We start from the raw sequence: 23,021 nt of genomic DNA, 5'->3' as shown, positions 1-23,021 counted from the left end.
TCAGAAATTAATAACCTTAAGGAAGAAATTAAAGAATTAAGAAATAACTTAAGGATCCAAGATTTACGTATCTCAACAATTGAAAAAGGAAAAGAAGTTTCTACTACAAACAGCAATGATGAAGGGTTATTCCTTTCAAAACTTGAATTAATTACTTCTCAGAAATGGTTTATAAAGATTATCCTTCTTATTGATAATAACTATAAAAGAGAATTTATTGCTCTCGTTGATAGTGGAGCAGATCTTAATTGTATTCAGGAGGGTTTAATACCTACTAGATACTTTGAGAAAACCTCGCATAATTTGTTCTCTGCTAATAATAAAAAAATGGAAATTAGTTATAAACTTCCTAAAGCCTTTATATGTAAAAATAAAGTTTGTATTCCTAATAGCTTTCTTTTAGTTAAGAATATTTCCAACCAAATTATATTAGGAACTCCTTTTCTTAGAAAAATCTTACCTATCAGAGTTGATAACAAAGGAATAATAGGAAATTTCGGTAATATATCTTTAGAGTTTCCTTTCGTCACAGAACCTATAAGCAGAATTCTGAATAATATTAGAGAAAATATTATTAATAAACAAAACCAAATTAATTTTATAAAACAAGAAATTAATTCTATTAATATTGAAGCACAATTGGAGAACCCGAAGCTTAAAGAAAAAATTAAATTAATAGAAAATAATTTTACTGAACAAATTTGTAATAAACATCCCAATGCTTTTTGGGATAGAAAAAAACATATTGTTAACCTTGATTATGAAGAGGATTTTGATGAATCTAGAATCCCTACTAAAGTTAGACCAGGTCAAATGAATAAGGAGTATCTGGATCTTTGTAAAAAAGAAGTCAAAAGTCTTGAAGAAAAGGGCCTCATACAACCCTCTAAATCTCCTTGGTCTTGCACAGCTTTCTATGTTAATAAGCAAGCTGAACAAGAAAGAGGAGTTCCAAGGTTAGTTATCAACTATAAACCGCTTAATAAGGCCTTGAAATGGTTTAGATATCCGATGCCCAATAAAAAAGATTTATTAGATAGGCTTTTAAACGCTATTATATTTTCAAAATTTGATCTAAAATCTGGATATTGGCAGATTCAAATTGATAAAAGAGATGTTTATAAAACTGCTTTTAATGTTCCCTTTGGACAATTCGAGTGGAAGGTGATGCCTTTTGGTTTAAAAAACGCACCTTCAGAATTCCAAAAAATCATGAATGATATATTCAATCCTTACAGTGATTTTATCATCGTTTATATCGATGATATCTTAGTCTTTTCAAAAGACATCCAAACTCATTTTGAGCATCTTAGAATTTTTAAAAATCTTATTTCAAATAATGGCCTGGTTATATCCAAATCTAAGATGAAATTGTTTCAAGTTTGTGTTAGATTTTTAGGTCATAATATTGAGAAAGGAAAAATAATTCCTATAGATAGAAGCATCGAGTTTGCGTCTAAATTTCCGGATGAAATTAGGGATAAAACTCAATTACAAAGGTTCCTAGGGAGTATTAATTATATTTCTCCTTATTATAAAAATCTTGCTCAGGATACAGCTATTCTTTATGAAAGGCTTAAGAAGGATCCTAAGCCCTGGAATAATAGTCATACGGAAGCTATTAAAAAAATAAAAGAAAAGGTTAAAAATATCCCTTGTCTCTTAATTGCCAATCCGGATTGGGAAAAAATTATAGAAACCGATGCCTCAAATATAGGATATGGAGGCATCCTTAAACAAATTGATCCCAAAGATAAACAAGAATATCTTGTTAGATTTTACTCGGGAAAATAGAATAATAGTCAAAAGAACTATGCTACGGTTGTTAAAGAAATCCTGGCTATCCTTAAATGCGTTTTGAAATTTCAAGACGATTTATATAATAAGAGTTTTTTTAATAAAAACAGATTGCCAGGCAGCAAAATTTTTGTTTAATAAAGATTTTAAGCACGATGTTTCTAAACAGATGTTTGCTAGATGGCAAGCGCAACTTGCTCCTTTTGATTTTGAAATTATATATAAAAAAGGATCGGACAATAATTTACCCGATTTCCTAACTAGAGAATTTATTACTAATGGTTAACCAGGAGATTCGTGATCTCCAAAATATGATTTTAAATTATAAGATTAGAATAGAAGAACTTGATAGACAAAGGTATTATATTAGAAGATGGTCCCCGTCTACTTCCCTCAGACCTATCTTGGAGGAAGCTCTTAATCTCAGAAGACTTATAAGAGATTGTAATAGAAAAATTAATATAATTATTCTCATTGGTTTAACCTAAAATGTTTCATTTTGTAGTTATGCTCCCCAGAGGAAAAGGCCAAAGGAGCCAATACCCTTCCTTTTATAAAGGAAGAGGAGGTGGAATCCCCATCATTCAGCATGGTAATAAGAAACTTTTTAAGGAAAATATCACAGGTATCGACCAACTGGAAGATAATCCAGAATTACTTCAGAAAGTTCAGGAATATCTGAACTCAAAAAAGGATACTGAGGGAACCTCATCATCTTGGGCTAATAAAGTACAAGGTTCAACATCCTATGCTGAGGTAATAACTTCATCAGAAGAGAAAGAAAAGTATATTCCTTCTCCCTTCAAAGATATCATTGTCTTCCTTGAAACTCATGACCTTAAATGGGAAAAAGAGCCTTGGAAGCTTATGCAGCGTTATATGGATACGGCATCATATGCTGCTCCTGCTTATAAAAAAAGAATTTTTTACGAAGAATTCCTGACAAGTATGGGAGCTTGTGAAATCAGGCATTTCAAAACTTATAAGGAGGCTAAAGTTTATAATTTTAGCAGAATAATAATTAAGCAAATAATAACAGCTGAAGATTGGGGTTTTGGAACCCTAAGAGAAAGAGAATGCCAGATTAAGAATAATAATGGTGGCAGAGAAGTTATAAACTTCAATTATTGGGATATAAAAGAAGCTTATATATTCGCGCTCTCCACCACTTTTATAACTATATAATCTATCCTTGTTTTGACTCGTGCATTGTTAGATAATTATATAAATATTGAACAAATAACAATGACAAGTAAGGTTTCGTGGTGTAGTTGGTTATCACGTCAGTCTAACACACTGAAGGTCTCCGGTTCGAGTCCGGGCGAAGCCATTTCGTGTTTTGTTATTACAGTCCATGAGTCTCTCATCAAAGCGCACACATCAACCAAAAATGAATGCTTTTATAGAATTATAAAGTCTTCCAACACGAATATCTCATCAGCCTTTTGTTGTGCACACAAAATATAAACCTATTATTTCAGGCATTCAAGCACTTACTAGTCATTACTAAGCAAAGGACCAAACATATTTTATTTCACTTGTACCAAATATAATAATACCATGATCACTCGTGCCATACAATAGATAAAACCCAATAATTTTACAAAAGGTCCATTTTTGTTGTTTTTACCTAATTTCCTCAGAATTCTTAAATTTGGCTTCCCGATTAATGATCGTAAATTTATTAGTGATGAATTGAATTCAACAAAAGCATCATAGGGAATTTGGTGATAATTGAACACTACAATATGAGAAGGAATACATGTATCATGACCCATGTATAACTAATATTAAGTATATAACTAGAGAATAAATATCAGTCATTAGAACAAAACGATCTTATTGACTGTATGAGCGTTTTAGTTCACAATATGAATTTGAAAACAAGAAATGAATCAAAATACCATTATAGTGAAGTATTTACTCCGTGAAGGATTTATTTAGCTCACTGTAATGGTGTTTTGGTTCACTCCTTCGTGTAGTGAACTAAATCATTCTTATAGTGAACTAACTTCATGATATCTAGTTATACATTTAACTAGTGTTTCCCTAGATCACTACTCATTAGAAGTAGGTTAAAAAACCAACTATGCCCTTTTAGAATTCAGATTAGGTGTACATTCATGATTCATCATAGGGGTACAAAAAGGAAATGAATACATCCCTATATATATATATATGATTTTGATCCAAACAAGAATCCATTTAAATAAAGAAATACAGACCAAATTTTAACCTTAGGATTAGACGGTTTTTTCATCTTAGGATTAGATCTGATGACTATTTTAATTTGATTTCTCATCCATTTTAAATTAAAAATAAAACATTGAAGGCTAATTTTGGTACATCATTATTCCTCTTGTTATGGTAATTCCTACAATCATGCAATATTCTTATTTCAATTAAGATTTTTTTCTCCCACTCCATATCTTCGTGAAAAATTATTAACCATGATTCATTTTCTTCACCAGAATCAATTTTATCGAATAAATTAGTCGATTTTATCATCTTCATCTTTAAATAACGGTTAACTCTAACCCAGACTTCACTTTTGCGAACTTTTCATCATCGTCGTACGACTATTTCTACAACTGTCTACAAGTTTTTATTTCATCCTCAATTTGAATTAATCGTGTATATATTATGTACCAGATTGTCATGCGACTTCTTCTCCTTCATCACTCCATTGATGATTTGTCTATTCACCTGTAATCTTAGTTATTGATTTTTCTTAGAATTTATTAGTGATTTTGCATATTTATTTCTTTCGAGACCTTCTTAAATGGAAATAGGATCACTCCCAGTACCCGCATGGTAACAATGATGAAAGTGTAGATAATACGATTTATGGAGGTCAATTTTATTGATTGGTTTTCATTTAAATGTTATCAATTAGTTATTCAATAAATATTCTATTTTATGTTACTGTTATGACTCAATCATCTCATTGTTATGTTCTTCGTTATATGTCATCCATCATCATTGTTTAAATCTTCAACTATGTTTTTTGCATATATTTGTAGCATAGAATAGTGATCAATCTCGAAACCAATCTTAAAGACCGAACTGTTGAACCTGTCATTGTTAGCTTGTTATAGGTCATTGTAAGACATTTTTAGTTTGTTTTAGGTCATATGATAAAATCCGGATTTGAAAAATGCTGATGTCATTTTTAGATAATTTTAGGTCATGTTTACTATCATGACCTAAAATCGACTAAGAATGACCTCCATATTGTCTAAAAATGACATATGGGTATGGTTCGGTGGGTATGTTGTGATAGCATATTTTATGACTCGTATATACCTTTTTTATGTTCTATTATGACTCATTTTTACCGTTGCTATGTTGTGATAGATGATATGGCTTGAATATGCCATTATTATGCTATATAATTTATAAAAGAATGACTTGTATTCAGTTTTTCAAGCCCCAGACATTTTCATATAACAATGACCCTTATAGATACAATTAATTTGTCACATTAATAACTAAAGCAAACTCACAATATCAAGATGCAATGAAGTTTTACTGATTTCACGACCGCACTTGCTAAGGATAGCATAGTCGGGGAACTGTGACTAGGGGTGGGGGTATAAGAAGCGGGAAAAGAATTTAGGGAAAATAAAATCAAACATTGGTTACGAGACATGACTAATCAAGTGCTGATACATAGCAGAAAAGATACCCGATCATGAAAATTCGAGTAATTATTTGTAAAAATTTCAAAATATCAGAGTTTTGAACAAAATAGACTTGAGTCTTTTAAGATGCACAACGGAAGCAAATGAACGCGGTTCCATGTATGAAGACATGAACCTGCGAGAGTCAAAATCTGACTGAATTAAATGTCTTGTCTCAATAGCACTTCCTCCACCACTTCGCAGCTCAATCTGCACATTTAGAATTATATGCAGGGCTGAGTACAAAAGTACTCAGTGAACACATTGCCGAAAAATACAAATATACATTTGAAAATATTGTCAAACCATCATCACAGTAACACTCGGGGGTTTATTGAAAAGGCCCGAGCTTACTAAAATATTCACATTGGACTGCAGTCCCTTTTTCCTGTACTTAGCCATATCTGATCGCATTGTGCCGTCGAGATGGTGTTCTCGCACGGTCACCTTCTATGCCCAACATGTCAGAGGTTTCCATGTGCCGGGAAGTTGGCCACCTTCCACGGTCACCTTCTCTACCGTTCACGGTCAGAGGTTCCAAGTAGGGACACCACCCTACCAGGTCTCAAAATCGAATCGATTCACATATATCATCATTCATAATTCACTTGGCCTTAGCCAAACAGATAGGCATCATACACAAAACATTTATGGCAAGACAACATCTTTATAAATCACGAACATGTGTTCGAGTTTTCATATAATACGATTTGTATTTTAGTATAAGAAAGCTCACCTTGATCGTTTAATTCCCTGCACTTGAATCTTTCGTTTCGACTTTACTTGCGTCTTCATTCACTATTTTCGGGCTTCGATTAAATTGGATCTATGTATCTTTTTACTTTGAAAATTTTACTCTTAACCAAAACTCTAAAATAAATTGAAAAATCAATTATTTTCACTTAGCTACACAAAACCATATAAAAATATTAATGGAACCTTAATTTAAACTTAGGCTAAAATTTTATATTAAATTCCTCCAAAATTAATTCTATTTTCGAAACTGAACTAAAATACATTACTGCAATTTCCTCTATTAAAAGGAGTTGGGCCCAGATTCATTCTTTTCACTAATTCAACCCAAATGAATTATCATTAGCCCAATTCTAATTAAATTGGTGGCCCCAAAACATTAAATTCTCTAGCCCAAATGAAAGAAAAACTAGCCCAACCCTTAAGCCTAAAAAGAGAAAACCTACGTTAAAAAAAATATCCAAGTCTTCTTCCTCCCTCATTCATGAACAATGAACAGCAGCCTCCCTCCCTCTCACACATCGTCGCCGCCAGCCTCCCTCCGGTGCCGCCGTCGCGCCACCGCCACCTCCGACGGTGGTCCTTCTTCCTCCTTCTTTCTTTCTCCCTTCACCCCCCTTTCTCTCCCGGAGCAGCCTCCCTCTCTCGGTCAGTCCCTCTCCTTCGGTTCAGATTCGCCGCACCGCTGCCACCGCTGCGGGTCCGCCGTCGTCGCGGGTTCGCGTCCCCGCCGCCATCACCGAGAACCTCCCCTCCAGCCGCCGACGCGGTTCCCGACAGATAGGTGGTCGGAAGTTCGTTTCTCCATCCCCTCTCTTTTAATTTTAATTATTATTATTATTATTATTTTAAAGATTATATTTTAAATATATTTTTTTTATAATAACTTTGTTAATTACATTCCAAAATTTCCAGATTCAAGGAATGAAAGCAGTGGCTTTCGGAGCGTTGGTTGATGATTGTTGGCGACGGAGTGCCGAGCTCGTTGCCAGAAGTTATTCGGCAGATTCATCTCCTAAGATAAGCATTTCTAGCTGCCCTATGTTATTTCTATCATTCAACAGTTGGGGGAAAAATTTAGGTTTTAGCATTCAACAAGTTTTGGTGAATTTTGCAGTCCCTGATATAAAATGTGGTATAGTGGTTACCTAGCATGTGTTTCTATTTTCATTCCTACTGTAATTTGATGTATGTGCATAAAGAAAAAGAAAGGAGGCTTGGGGTTACCTTTTTTGATGTGGGGACGAAGTGTTGTTGGATGTGGGGAACTTGATCCTAAATCAACTCTCATTCCTCCATCCTATGCGAATTCTTTGGAAAGCTTGATTGTGAACTCTTTGGAAAGCTTGATTGTGATAGGGGTGGAAGTGATTGTTATATCTATCCATATGTAAAAAAAAGTTGCAAGAGACGTGGGCAGCAAGTTGTTGGCAGCATGTTGCCAACATACTTTCCCTAATCATTCTCCTTTTGTCAGGACATTTAATGTTTCTCTGCTAACACTGAATACAGTAATAAATGATATGTCAGAAGATCTATCCTAAAGGATCGGCATCACATCAGATTGAGTTACTATTATTATTGCATTAGATTAATCATTTAGAAAGAAAATTTTATTTGCTTATTGTTTGATTTGGTGCAGGAAAAAAAATCCAATTCCAATTCGGAGCTGTTCTCGTTGATGTACCCGATTTTCTTTAGAACGAAAGATGTATTAAATTAAATTTTTGTTGGTCTTTTATTGGATGTATCGGACATTAAAATTTTGATTTTGAGATCTTATTTATTTATTTAAATTTATTATATTCTAATAGGTGAAATATATTTACGTGTTCTTTTCACTTACCTAACGTCAAACAAACAACAACGACGATCTATCGTAAACAACCCTCTATCGTAGTTCGAAATTAATTACGCAAAAAGTCACTTATATGTGTATAATTACGCCAACATTATTGTTTCTAATAATATCGTTTTAGCGGGACGTTACAACTGAGGAATCAAACCATGTTCTCTTAAATTACATATAATAAAATGTCAAACATAAAATCCAATGACGTATCTAAACTACAAAAAACTAGGTGATGAATGGAAAATTCTAAAGTCCCTCATTCCAATTGGTGAATAAAATAACCAATGTAACCGGCCATGAATATCTGCAGTGTCATGAATATCTGCAGTGTCCGATGCTAGACCCTTTTCTGACAACGCCTTTTCCGTTGGCCCTAAAATCACAAAGTGGCCATCAAATCAATTTAGAGCATGACAATACCTTGAATGAGTCATTTACTTACCGAACGTCAAAATACATCATAATATTATCTAGATAATAATATGTAAAGTAATTCCAAAACATTTCATTTCTAATTACTACATTTCACATTTTCTGTTGTATACTTGCTCCCAACATTAGTAGTTTCAGTTGCTGCACACTTTGTTGATCCCTCCTTTTCTAGTTGCCCTGATAACACAAATAGGATACACATAACAACATATAAAGTACAATGAATACATACTCCAGCATAATTCGTAATAAAAGCATAGTAATATCTGAACAATTATATTAGAAAATAAATATGCCATATTTACATGCCTATTACGTCATTTAATATCAAAATTCAGGTCATTTCTGTATAAACTCGGTTACAACAACAAAACAATTTATTAACCTGATAAATATGCCATTTATTAGCAACAAATAGGTCATGGTTTTACTGACCATAGGAAATCAACATATTTACTGTACAGAAATGTGATTGTTCACAAAAAATCATTCAGAAAGCCCACAGTCACATAAAATTAATAGTAATTTCATCAGATGTTCCTCAGCCCTTCTTCTAAACCTGTTTATGTTCGAATTTCGAATTTCCAACTTATTCCAAAATAAGAATGACCGACAATGTCAACAAAAAAATTGTTTTCCGACAGCCCCAAAACCATATTCGTTGTTTAATTGTTTGTATTCGCAATCGATTAAATGCGACGATTTCTAGAGAGAATTCTTCCTAAAAAATACAATTGACCACATAATACCTTTTGGAGGGTCCTTTTTGGGTTCGATTTTCTTCTTTCCAAGGCACGCGTTCATAAACTCCTCAAAAACATGAGAAACGAACTTCAGTTCACGCAGATTATAGCAAATCACAAAAATGCGCAACAAGAAAAACCCTTAACCTCTCCATCTTTGCTCTCGGTTTCAGACCCCCCGAGTTTCCACCATTGTTGTAGACGCCGTGAAATAGAAATCAGTGGAGAGTAATTGTTGAAAGAATAGGGTTTCAGAGCAGGGGTTCAATCGTTCTCTTCAATTTCACTCCCACACGTATTAAGTTTTGATGATATATCTTTTGTTGAATCCTATAAAATTCGCATAATAAATAAATTTAATCACTCCCATTAAATCTGCCCACTAATAATGGAAACGACGGTTCCACTTATTTGCAATCCCGCAAATACCCTCATATGACCTAATCCGAACTTGTTATGACACAAAAGAAACAACTTTTACGACAAATCGTAGCCCTTAAATATTAAATCGAACGGTTGATAATTGAGCTGTATTTTGGTACTTAGGGGCCTCTTTTGATAGATTAAAACCACATATATACATATATATATATATATATAGTAGTGATAAAATGCAAACTCATATATTGTACAAACTCAAAATTATGATCTGTACCGTTAAAAAATATCAATAGATGACAAAATAGTAGCTATAGAAAATGTCAACAAAATATCAACACAGAATCAACTGTTGACACTGTGTTGACATTTTCTGTTGCTACTATTTTGTCGTCTGTTGATATTTTTAACGGTCCAGATCATAGTTTTGAGTTTGTACAATATATGAGTTTGCATTTGATCACATTCCTATATATATAGGGATGTATTCACACACACACACACACACACACACATATATATATATATATATATATATATATATATATATATATATAGGGATGTATTCATTTCATTTTCCTATATTTCCTCCTTTTTCCTTCTTAATATCAGTCATTAGATTAGAGAAATGGACGGTCAAGATCAACATTGGGTAATTAATCCCGTGTTGCATTATTTGTCCTATTTAGTGCATTATGAGGGTACAATAGTAATCTAATAATGGCTGGAAACCGCTACGAATAATGCACCACATGGTCACGAGTAATGCATATAATTGACTATATAATGCACAATATGTGAACTGCAATGCATACGAATAAGATGTACCATGTTATGATGTTTGGACACACGTTTCTTGTTTCCCCTAAGGGTTTAATAAGCTTAGGGGCTAGGGTAGAGTACATAGACACGTATGTAATCTTCACATGGTAACGAGTAATGGATATAATTGACTATATAATGCACAATTTGTGAACTGCAATGCATACGAACAAGATGTGCTGTGTTATGATGTTTGACACACGTTTCTTGTTCCCCTAAGGGTTTAATAAGCTTAGGGGCTAGGGTATAGTACGTACGCATTAATAACAAATTATAAATCGATACGAATAATTCACCAAATTGTCACGAGTAATGGATGTTATTAACTATATAATGCACAATATGTGAACTGCAATGCATACGAATAAGATGTACCATGTTATGATGTTTGACACACGTTTCTTGTTTCCCCTAAGGGTTTAATAAGCTTAGGGGCTAGGGTATAGTACGTAGACATTACTAAATGCACGTATGTAATCTTCAATCTGTTGATTAACCCATATACACAATACCTCTAATAATGCATAATATACTGAGATAATGATAATTAATAGCTACATAATGCACTACCTAAACCAAATAATGCTCATACGTATATTCCAATAACAACAATTTGTTAGTAATATCTACGTACTATACCCTAGCCCCTAAGCTTATTAAACCCTTAGGGAAACAAGAAACGTGTGTCAAACATCATAACATGGTACATCTTATTCGTATGCATTGCAGTTCACATATTGTGCATTATATAGTTAATAACATCCATTACTCGTGACAATTTGGTGAATTATTCGTATCGTTTTATAATTTGTTATTAATGCGTACGTACTATACCCTAGCCCCTAAGCTTATTAAACCCTTAGGGAAACAAGAAACGTGTGTCAAACATCATAACACAACACATCTTGTTCGTATGCATTGCAGTTCACAAATTGTGCATTATATAGTCAATTACATACGTGTCTACGTACTATACCCTAGCCCCTAAGATTATTAAACCCTTAGGGGAAACAAGAAACGTGTGTCCAAACATCATAACATGATACATCTTATTCGTATGCATTGCAGTTCACATATTGTGCATTATATAGTCAATTATATGCATTACTCGTGACCATGTGGTGCATTATTCACAGATACCAAAATGTGGCAGTTACTTTTCCGTCAAATGTCAATAATAACCCTGTAATGCATACAACCACCTTCTATAATGCAACACGGAACCAGTTTTATAGAATCAATCTGATCCGTTGAGGCCTTAGATCTAACGCGTAATATTAAGAAGGAAAAATGATCTAAGATGTGAAAAGGAGAATAACGCTCCCCTATATATATATATAGAGAGAGAGAGAGAGTTGTGATCATATGATAACCCCCAAATCACGTAATAACTCTATAACCAAATCTGAATCACACATATTTTCTAATCTTGTGGCTGAGATTCAAACTTAGATTTACTTCATAATAAAGGCGCATAGGGTAAATATGTCATTTCCCTCATTTAATTTCTGAATTTCGCTCCATTCTTTAACTCTCTCTCAGTTCGATTCTCTCTTCTCAGCGTTTTTGTTTCCATATTTCTCGCCTATTTTATTTAAATAGGCTCCAGATTTTCTTCCGATTTAGTTCATTATTCCATAATCTCCAGATTTTGTTTCCATATTTCTCGGATAATTGTGACCGGGAAGATGTTTTCAATTTTGCATATAAGTTGATAAAATGATACTTTAACCTGACAAAATGACATATTATGCATTGCCGATTATGTGTTAACATGATACTTTTGGCTTATAAATGTTAGGTTTAATGCATAGAATTATAGTTTTGCCGGATAGAATGATACTCTGAGTTGATAAAATGATAGTTTTGCCGGATAGAATGATACTCTGAGTTGATAAAATGATAGTTTTGGCGGATAGAATGATACCCTGAGTTGATAAAATGATAGTTTTATTGATTTGTAGGTATGTACATTTCTGCATACAATGATAGTTTTGCCGGATAGAATGATACTTTGAGTTGATAAAATGATAGTTTTGCCGGATAGAATGATACTCTGAGTTGATAAAATGATAGTTTTATTGATTTGTAGGTATGTACATTCCTGTTTGTGATGATGCTTTGAAGCCAATTATTGGTATGAAATTCATTACATTAGTAGAAGCAGCTGATTTCTATGAACATTATGCTCGTTCAGTTGGTTTTGGCATTCGTAAACTGGGCAACAAATCAGTTCATGATATTACGTAATTATATTATGCATTGCCGATTATGTGTTAACATGATACTTTTAGCTTATAAATGTTAGGTTTACTCCATACAATGATAGTTTTGCCGGATAGAATGATACTCTGAATTGATAAAATGATAGTTTTGCCGGATAGAATGATACTCCGAGTTGATAAAATGATAGTTTTGCCGGATAGAATGATACTCTGAGTTGATAAAATGATAGTTTTACTGATTTGTAGGTATGTACATTCTTGTTTGTGATGATGCCTTGAAGCCAATGATTGGTATGAAATTCAATACAATAGTAGAAGCAGCTGATTTCTATCCCTGGTATCATTTTATCATTTGAAACTATCATTTTATCCCCTGAAACTATCATTTTATAATTTAAAACAATAATTCATCATGGAATAAGGTATGAATTGTTGATACAAAACCAAGTATGAAGTAAATTCAAAGTAAATTCATCATGCTGTCATATGTAACTCTAAATCTACACTAAAAAACTATAGAATCTAAAAAAAATGAGAATCTCTGGAAAAATGATAAAATCGAGCAAAAACAAAAGTGAAATAAGTAATAAGCTTCATCCAGCCTTCCTTCGATGATGCTTGAGCGTTTTCCTTCGACATATTCCAGAATTTGGATGATTTTTCCTTCGAAACTGAAGAAGCAAGGGTTTGAAATGCGATTCGGGGGGTTTGAGTGTGAGAGAAATTGAATGCAGTGTTTAATTCACGTTTTCTTCTTACCCACCCAATTTAATAACGAAATGACAATTTTGCCCTTAATATATCCGAAATATGATAGTTTTATTTGATAAAATGATAGTTTTGTTAGATTAAATCCAGACCACGTATTTTTAAAATGTGTGGTGGAGATTTAGTTATAGGGTTATCACACAAATTGTAGTTATCATTATAATGCACCCATATATATATATATATATATATATATATATATATATATATATATATATATATAGGGATGTATTCATTTCCTTTTCCTATATTTCCTCCTTTTTCCTTCTTAATATCAGCCATTAGATTAGAGAAATGGACGGTCAAGATCAACATTGGGTAATTAATCCTGTGTTGCATTATTTGTCCTATTTTGTGCATTATGAGGGTACAATAGTAATCTAATAATGGCTAGAAACCGCTACGAATAATGCACCACATGGTCACGAGTAATGCATATAATTGCCTATATAATGCACAATATGTGAACTGCAATGCATACGAACAAGATGTGTTGTGTTATGATGTTTGACACACGTTTCTTGTTTCCCCTAAGAGTTTAATAAGCTTAGGGGCTAGGGTATAGTACGTAGACATGTATGTAATCTTCACATGGTAACGAGTAATGGATATATTTGACTATATAATGCACAATTTTGTGAACTGCAATGCATACGAACAAGATGTGCTGTGTTATGATGTTTGACACACGTTTCTTGTTTCCCCTAAGGGTTTAATAAGCTTAGGGGCTAGGGTATAGTACGTACGCATTAATAACAAATTATAAAACGATACGAATAATTCACCAAATTGTCACGAGTAATGGATGTTATTAACTATATAATGCACAATATGTGAACTGCAATGCATACGAATAAGATGTACCATGTTATGATGTTTGACACACGTTTCTTGTTTCCCTTAAGGGTCATAACATGGTACATCTTATTCGTATGCATTGCAGTTCACATATTGTGCATTATATAGTTAATAACATCCATTACTCGTGACAATTTGGTGAATTATTCGTATCGTTTTATAATTTGTTATTAATGCGTACGTACTATACCCTAGCCCCTAAGCTTATTAAACCCTTAGGGGAAACAAGAAACGTGTGTCAAACATCATAACACAGCACATCTTGTTCGTATGCATTGCAGTTCACAAAATTGTGCATTATATAGTCAAATATATCCATTACTCGTTACCATGTGAAGATTACATACATGTCTACGTACTATACCCTAGCCCCTAAGCTTATTAAACCCTTAGGGGAAACAAGAAACGTGTGTCCAAACATCATAACATGGTACATCTTCTTCGTATGCATTGCAGTTCACATATTGTGCATTATATAGTCAATTATATGCATTACTCGTGACCATGTGGTGCATTATTCGCAGATACCAAAATGCGGCAGTTACTTTTCCATCAAATGTCAATAATAACCCTGTAATGCATACAACCACCTTCTATAATGCAACACGGAACCAGTTTTATAGAATCAATCTGATCCGTTGATGCCTTAGATCTAATGAGTAATATTAAGAAGGAAAAAGGATCTAAGATGTGAAAAGGAGAATAACGCTCCCCTATATATATATATATATATATATATATATATATATATATATATATATATATATATAGAGTTGTGATCATATGATAACTCCCAATTTGTGTGATAACCCTATAACCAAATCTGGACCACACATATTTTCTAATCTTGTGGCTGAGATTCAAACTTAGATTTACTTCCTAAAAAAAGCGCAGAGGATAAAATAATATCGTGCTGCAATATCAAATATTCTAACGTTTTCTTATGGTAATTTGCAGCTGCTATCACCACTGGCAAGTCATCATAATCGTTCACAATATGCAGTAAATTTGGATTTCTTTCAACCAAAGCAGTTGCCACCACTGTATTTCCAACAATGGCAGCATTGTGTAAGGCAGTTTCTCCACTGGAATCCTTGAGGGCCAGCGCCTCTGGTGGCAATATTTCCACCAACTTGATCACCAAATCGTTTGATTCTTATGATATTGAGCTGATTCATAGACATCAATGAAGTCTTCCCCTATTGTTCCAAACAATATCATTTTATCACTAAACCTATCATTTTACCCACTAAAACTATCTTTTTATTCCTCGAAACTATCATTTTATCCAACCAAAGAACTGAAACAATCAATTTATCATGCAAAAGTATCATTTTATCATTTGAAACTATCATTTTATCCCCTCAAACTATCATTTTATGATGCAAAAGTATCATTTTATCAGCAAAAAATCTAAGAGTGAAGTGAAATCATAATAAGAGTGATGTGTTTTGTGAACAAGAGTGAAGTGTTTTCTGAACAAAAGTGATGTGTTTTGTGAAAAAGAGTGAAGTGTTTTCTGAACAAGAGTGATGTGTTTTGTGAACAAGAGTGAAGTGTTTTGTGAACAAGAGTGAAGTAAAATCAGAATAAGAGTGATGTGTTTTCTGAATAAGAGTGATGTGTTTTGTGAACAAGAGTGAAGTATTTTCTGAACAAGAGTGAAGTGTTTCGATTTTAATAAATTTTTATTGATAAAAAGCGAATTTAAAAAATTATAGTATGAATTTATAAATCGTGATAAGCAAACTACTAATTAAAATCAAAATAAAATGCTAAAAGAATACGCTGATTAGATATAAAAAAATTTCTAAATAAATAATAAATAATAAAACTAGAACACAAGATCAAATTTATAATATACACCTAGAACACGAGAAATTCACATTGAAGAACAAATTAATTAGAAGTTCCTTCGACAAAAAATAAAAAATAAAATGTCAGTACGAAATATTGAAGAATAAAATCTGAGTTGATATACATAAAATGATATTTTTGGCGGATAAATATTGAAGAATAAATTTGTAGGTATGTACATAAAATGATAGTTTTGGCGGATACAATGATAGTTTTGGCGGATAGAATGACACTCTAAGTTGATACAATGATACTTTTACTTATTTGTAGGTATGTACATAAAATGATAGTTTTGGCGGATAGAATGATAGTTTTGCCGGATAGAATGATACTCTGAGTTGATACAATGATACTTTTACTGATTTGTAGGTATGTACATAAAATGATAATTTTGGCGGATAGAATGATACTTTGAGTTGATACAATGATACTTTTACTTATTTGCAGGTACGTACATAAAATGATAGTTTTGGCGGATAGAATGATAGTTTTACCGGATAGAATGATACTTTGAGTTGATACAATGATACTTTGTGATTGTAACATATTATCTATAATTCAAATAGAAATACAAGAGTGTGACTCAATTGAAACATTGCAAAAAAGGAACTGTTAAATGATACTTTGAGTTAGAAGGGGAAATAGGATTGCAGTTGCATCGGAGAAGGCTAATGAGAGACTTTAAAAACAAACAAAATACTTAATAATTAGTAGTATCTCTCTTCTTAAACACATCTTCTTTATCCTCCTCTTCCGCCATCCCGAAAGTGTGCTTCACCGCATCGGCAGCGCCCTGCGCCATCCCCTTCACCTGCTCCCCGGTCTTCTGCAAAAGCCCTCCCGTTTTCTCCTTCCCCGCCGCCGCAGTCTCCCTGCCCGATTCTGCCATCTCCGACGCCTTGTCCCTCGTTGTGTCTGCGGCCTCCGAGGCCTTGTCCCTCGCCGCCTGGGCCTTGTCCTTCACCGTGTCCATCGCACGCCCGGTTTTCTCCTGCAATTATTTTTAAACATTTTATTTAATTAAAATAATGAAAAATGGTGATATGAGGAATCGTGAGACAGAGAGAGTTGCCTGAGCATGGCCCTTGGCTTCACCAGCTCTGTAGCTTTGCTCGTGAGAAGACATTTTTTTGGGATGATTTGAGTGAAAATATATGTGTCACTTTGATTTGAAGATGATAGCGCTGCGTTTTGTTGGAGATTTAAAAATGTGTGGTGGAGATTTAGTTATAGGGTTATCACATAAATATGGATTATCATTATAATGCACCCCTATATATATATATATTATATTTACTAAAAGTTGTTCTCGGTTTCTACAACAAGAAAGGTTTTAACTGGAACCTTTCGTCCCTATGAAGCGTAGGTAGTTATTCAATTCTGCAAAGTGAGAGAGTTTGATTTTACCATACAAACAACAATGAAGGTAATAATGAAGCTTAATTTAATTGGTGAGAAGCTTTCCCTATGACTAATAAATAGGAGATTCAAGTCACCAGAAAAAATCATTGCAGGACATCTTTAAATAAGAAAAAAAAATATAGGAAAGAAAAATAAACGTACTCGATACTTAATGAATGCATATGTCTACAGTCTATTCCTAAGGCTGTCTCTTTAGAAGGCAATGATCAATTAAATTTGATGAATTTAATGAATGCATACGTGATATGTCTATACCTGATTATGGGGCTGAGTCTTTTTAGAAAGTAAGGATTAATTTAATTTGGTGCAGTGACTGATATATATTCAATACACGTAAACTGTTATTATACGTATTCCCTGATTCAGTTGTTTGGACGTCTATATTATGTTGTACTAGTATATAGTTTGATTTTAGGGACATTGCGATTTTAATTAATTTGGTGCGGAGTAGATTTTAATGAATGCCTAACTTCAAATTTAGATTTAATTAGTTTAAGTTCTGTATGCATGTATGTAGATGTACGCTTAATAGTGGAGTAATATACTCATCAAATGCAAGAGACACGTTAATTTTGTAGCAATTAAAGTTTATCACTTTCTACATAGTATTCCACATGTAAGTGTATCTTACAACTTTATAGCATTCCATATATAAGTCTATTTAAATAAGTATATTACATATATCGAATTAAATGTAATCTTATAATTATTCTAACAATATCTTAGTTGAATATATTCATGTGAATAAATTTGATTACATTTTTCTGAATGTTAATATATTTTGGTGTTGAGTGTTGTAAAAATATACTACTACTATTTCTGACTGTGATGATAAATACTGAGTGTTAAACTAATTTATTTTTGCACACTGCTACTAAGTACTAGTATATGTTATGTAATGTAAGCATCCACAGTGGTGCGGATGTCTCAGCGGACATCCCGAAGGACTTCCCAAAAACACCTCCTGCCATGTCATAAGGACCTCCCACTGCACTGTCACGTCATAAGGACATCCCACTGCACTGCCACGTCATAAGGACATCCCACTGCACAATGACGGACATCCCGGCGGACATCTACAAAAAAAAAATAAAAAATCGGGAGATCCCGCGCGGACGTTACGACGGACGTCCCGGAAAGCCCAGATGTACGGTGTCCGCAACTAACGTCCTCTTCCGCCTCTCCCTCGCCTAATGGCGGACGTCCCGCGCGGATGTCCGGTACGCCGGTCCGACGTCTGGCGGGACATCCTCCGTTGTGGATGCTCTAAGCAGGCAGATCATTACTCCCTTCGTCCCAGATTAGGAGTCGTTGTTTGACTCGGCACGGGTTTTAAGGAAGTGTTTGAATGGTTGTTCTAGTAAATGGAGGTAGGTAGTGGAATGTGAGACCTCTTTGACTTTTGGTGTAATAAATTTAATTGAATCAATTCAATGTTCAATTTAAATTTAATGTTCAATTTAAATTCAATGTTCACTGCCTCAAACAATTCAATTAAATTTAATTGTGTAGTCATTAACTAAAGTCAATGTTAACTGCCCCAAAATTGAATGGAAAAAAAGGTGCAAGTTGCACTGTAATTGCAAAAATTAAAGCAAGGATGGAAATAGAGAGGGCACGTTGCACTGTAATTCAACTTCCTCCCAAAAATAGAGAGGGAAAGCCAATTTCATTTAGTGGAGAGAATTTTTACAAGCAAGGAGGGAAAATGTACAAGGAATTTCAAAGTGTTTACCAACTCCTATAAATACATTCATTTCTCTTCTTCAGTTACTTCCACTAACCAAAACAAAAAAAAGGAAAAGCTATTGGTTTTATATTATACCCTCAGAAAATTTTCATCATTAGGTAATGGAGAATGTGGTGGTCCGGGTGTTGGACCCTGATCAGGAGCAGCAGGGCAGTGGCAGTGGCAGTGGCAGTGGCAGGGGCAGGGTGGATGGCAGCGGCCTACATTAGAATTGACTAGCCAACAAAAAAACCTCATTGCGCAGTTTCTTCTACATCGAAGTACGGCTGGAGTGCTGCCAAGAGGTTCTTCTGCAGAGGCATCCAAAAGATTCAATATTCACAAAAGGACAGCAGAGAGAATTTGGCACATCAGTAAGCAGCAGATAGACAGAGGGGAACATGTCATGATGCAAGACAAAGCAACAGGTTATCAACACAAAGATAAACTCATGTTAGATGAAGACAAGTTTAGAAACATGTCCATGCTTGAGAGATCAACCATAAGGAAGGTTGCTTCTAAGATGGAAGTAAGCAAGACAGCAATTGGTAGATTTCTTAAGAGTAATCAGTTGAAACCTCACACAAGTGCTATCAAGCCTACACTTACTGAAACCAACAAAATTGCAAGGATGAAATGGTGTCTTTCTCATATTCAGCCAACACTAGCTGAAGGTAAACTTCTTTACCATTCAATGCACAACATTGTTCATATTGACGAGAAATGGTTCTACATGACAAAGACATCAGATAGATACTACCTTTTGCCGGATGAAGATGTGCCATACAAGTCCTGTAAGTCCAAGAGATTCATCACTAAAGTGATGTTCATGGCTACTGTCAGTAGGCCACTTTGTGGGCCTGATGGAGAAATCATATTCGATGGTAAAATAGGCTTATTCCCATTCACAGAACAAATACTAGCCCAAAGAAGTTCAAAGAACAGGACAGAAGGGACACTTGAGACAAAGCCTATTCAATCAATTACCAAGGAAGTCATGACAGCTTGTCTCCTAAACCAGGTATGCCTCTTTTTCTGTCAATAAAGCTATCAGACATAAATCATGTCATCACTTAGTCACATACACATATCATTGCCAGATTATACCAACAATCAAGGCCAAATGGCCAGCCAATGCAAGCAAGAAGATTTTCATACAGCAAGATAATGCCAAACCTCACCTTAGAGCTGCTGATCAACAGTTTGAGTCACTTGCTAGTACTGATGGGTTTGAATTCCATCTAATTAGCCAACCACCCAACCCCCCGACACAAATGTGTTAGACCTTGGGTATTTCAGGGCAATACAGTCACTTCAAGATGATAAGATGGCCACAAGTGTAGATGACTTGCTTAGGAATGTGTTTACCTCATTTGAAGAACTCTCACCACAGACTCTGAATAGAGTATTCATCACATTGCAAAGCTGTTTGACAGCAATATTACAAGTGCAAAAGAAGAATGACTACAAGATCCCTCATTTAAACAAGGACAGATTACACAGAACAGAGGGGCTGCCTTTACAACTTCAGGTTGAAGAGGGTTTGGTGAGAGAGAGCTTGGAGTACCTAAAGCTGCCTGAAAACAACACTGGGGACACATATGACATAGGGCGGCTTAACCATGCTTTAGGGTACTAGACATAAGTTTAGGGGCGGGAGTTTACAGTATAAGCACCAACATATGTTTGTGTTTAAGATGTAAACTCTTTTTTTGTGCATAGGCTGCATTTTTTGTTACTGCCATCAGAAAAGTTTCATCACATGGCATCAGCCTCCAAACCCTTCATAGGGGGTGGTTTTTTTGCTAAATAGGCTACATTTTGTATAAACATCATCACTGTACACCCTAGTAAGTAATTAGTGAATATTTTTTGTATTATCACTTCAAATCAGCCTCCAAACCCTTCATAGGGGTGGCTTTTTTTGCATTTCCCTCAGAAAGAGTTCATCCTAGGGCATACAAACAACAACACAATGCATAGGGACATCAGAGGATAGTTGCAACATCCACACAAATGCATAGGGACATCAGAGTATAAATACAACAGCCACACTAATACACATTCACATTCATCAACATTTCCCCCAGCCTCAATATCACACAAGGTAGTCATAAACATTTCCCCCAGCCTGAATATCACATAACATGGACCAATACCACTTCAAATCAGCCTCCAAACCCTTCATAGGGGGTGGCTCAATATCACATAAACATGAACCAATATCACATTCACAGTCATCAACATTTCCCCCAGCCTCAATACACATAAACATGGACCAATATCACATTCACAGTCATCAACATTTCCCCCAGCCTCAATATCACATAAACATGGACCAATATCGCATTAACATGGAGCAATGCACATAAGCATAGATTACATCAGAAATATGCTGCATTTTCCTAAAGTTAAAAGCCTCCAAACCCTAAAAAGGGGTGGCTCTGAATTAGAAAGAAACTCACAAATCAGACGATATCCTTCATGCAAGGAAACATGATTAATAACATAGCTTTTTCATTGTTGGTGTACTCTCTATTTGGCTCAACCGCCGACTGCATTGCTCCTTCCTCGATGTCATCCAAACCAATGGAAGGTGATTCGCTTTCCAGCAAGTTCACAGAACGTGAAGGCGGCTTGGTATCAGATCCGTCAAAGGGGGCAAACGGAGGCTGAGTTTCAGATCCGTCAAAACCCTTATCCGGATCTTCGGTTTCAGAGCCGGAGGTTAATGGGGACGGAGATAGAGTGTCAGAAACGTAGAAGCCCTCGGCCGGAGGCTGAGTTTTAGATCCATCGAAACCCTTATCCGGATCTTCGGTTTCAGAGCCGGAGGTTAATGGGGACGGAGATAGACTGTCAGAAATGTAGAAGCCCTCGGACGGAGGCTGAGTTTCAGATCCGTCGAAACCCTTAACCGGCGCTTTGGTTTCATATCCGACTTCTAATAGGGACGGATCTAGGGTTTCAGAACCGTAGAATCCCTCGGACGGAGCTTCAGTTTCAGATCCGTAAAGGACCGGATCGGGAGGTGTCGGCCCTTCAGCCCCGTCGTCGCATATGAACGGTGGAACACCGTGAACCACGGACCGACGACAACTTGCGTCGTAATCTACCCAGTCCGGCGGTGTTTCAGGCATGACGGTGTCCATCGCGTCGGAGGGAGGCGAAGGGGGAGACTGATTGAGGCGGAGGGGGAGAGGATTCATGAGAGAGAGGGCCGACCGTGAGAGAGAGAGTCGAGAGTGAGTGAGATTAATCGAGAATGAGGGGTTGACTGCAAACCCTAATGGGTTTGCATTTTCTTTCTTTTTTAAGTGTAAATAATGGCATTCTCAGTAAATTTGTTAAACATTAAGGGTGATTTTGATGTCCAAAAATGGTAAGTGGGTAGAGTGACTCTTATTGGGGGACATCCCAAAAAGGAAATTAGCGACTCTTATTCGGGGACGGAGGGAGTATAATGATTAGCCAAGTAACAGTACTATACTAGCAAACAACTCAACAACTCATTCAAAACACGTCGATAATTGGAGTATATACCAGTATTAATAACAAAACGCAGTTTGTATATGCATAGAATTAGAGTGGATGCCAATCAAAATAATTGTAAAACAAACACAATAAAACGCTCTTTTTTTATGGAATGTGACAGGCTTGCTTGCCTATACATCGTAAATTGTTTGATTATCTTGGCTTTCA

At 35.0% G+C, this 23,021-nt stretch overlaps 2 protein-coding genes, 1 long non-coding RNA gene and 1 other non-coding gene across 4 annotated transcripts; 3 read left to right on the top strand and 1 right to left on the bottom strand.

The window, feature by feature from the left end:
• The first annotated feature begins 3,053 nt into the window (after nt 1-3,053).
• On the top strand, nt 3,054-3,127 carry TRNAV-AAC. Its single transcript has one exon. It is a non-coding gene; the product is annotated as a tRNA-Val (tRNA).
• A 3,041-nt stretch (nt 3,128-6,168) lies between these two features.
• LOC121768687 lies at nt 6,169-8,055 on the top strand. The gene is made up of 2 exons (XR_006043399.1): nt 6,169-7,027; nt 7,149-8,055. It is a non-coding gene; the product is annotated as an uncharacterized LOC121768687 (long non-coding RNA).
• Nucleotides 8,056-16,702: 8,647 nt separating this feature from the next.
• On the bottom strand, nt 16,703-17,345 carry LOC121771672 (late embryogenesis abundant protein Dc3-like). The gene is made up of 2 exons (XM_042168509.1): nt 17,241-17,345; nt 16,703-17,159 (listed from the first exon to the last, which is right to left on the bottom strand). The coding sequence occupies exons 1-2, from the start codon at nt 17,292-17,294 to the stop codon at nt 16,869-16,871; spliced, it is 345 nt and encodes a 114-aa protein (XP_042024443.1). The 5' UTR covers nt 17,295-17,345; the 3' UTR covers nt 16,703-16,868.
• Nucleotides 17,346-19,441: 2,096 nt separating this feature from the next.
• Nucleotides 19,442-20,958, top strand: LOC121773756. The gene is made up of 4 exons (XM_042170678.1): nt 19,442-19,525; nt 19,585-20,340; nt 20,420-20,547; nt 20,619-20,958. The coding sequence occupies exons 1-4, from the start codon at nt 19,442-19,444 to the stop codon at nt 20,956-20,958; spliced, it is 1,308 nt and encodes a 435-aa protein (XP_042026612.1).
• The last annotated feature ends 2,063 nt before the right edge of the window (nt 20,959-23,021 follow it).

This window comes from Salvia splendens, chromosome 2 (genome assembly GCF_004379255.2).
Source record: "Salvia splendens isolate huo1 chromosome 2, SspV2, whole genome shotgun sequence".
In the NCBI taxonomy this organism is placed as follows: domain Eukaryota; kingdom Viridiplantae; phylum Streptophyta; class Magnoliopsida; order Lamiales; family Lamiaceae; genus Salvia; species Salvia splendens.
The sequence above is the reverse complement of the archived record's forward strand: the minus strand, read 5'-3'. Positions and strand labels throughout refer to the sequence as shown.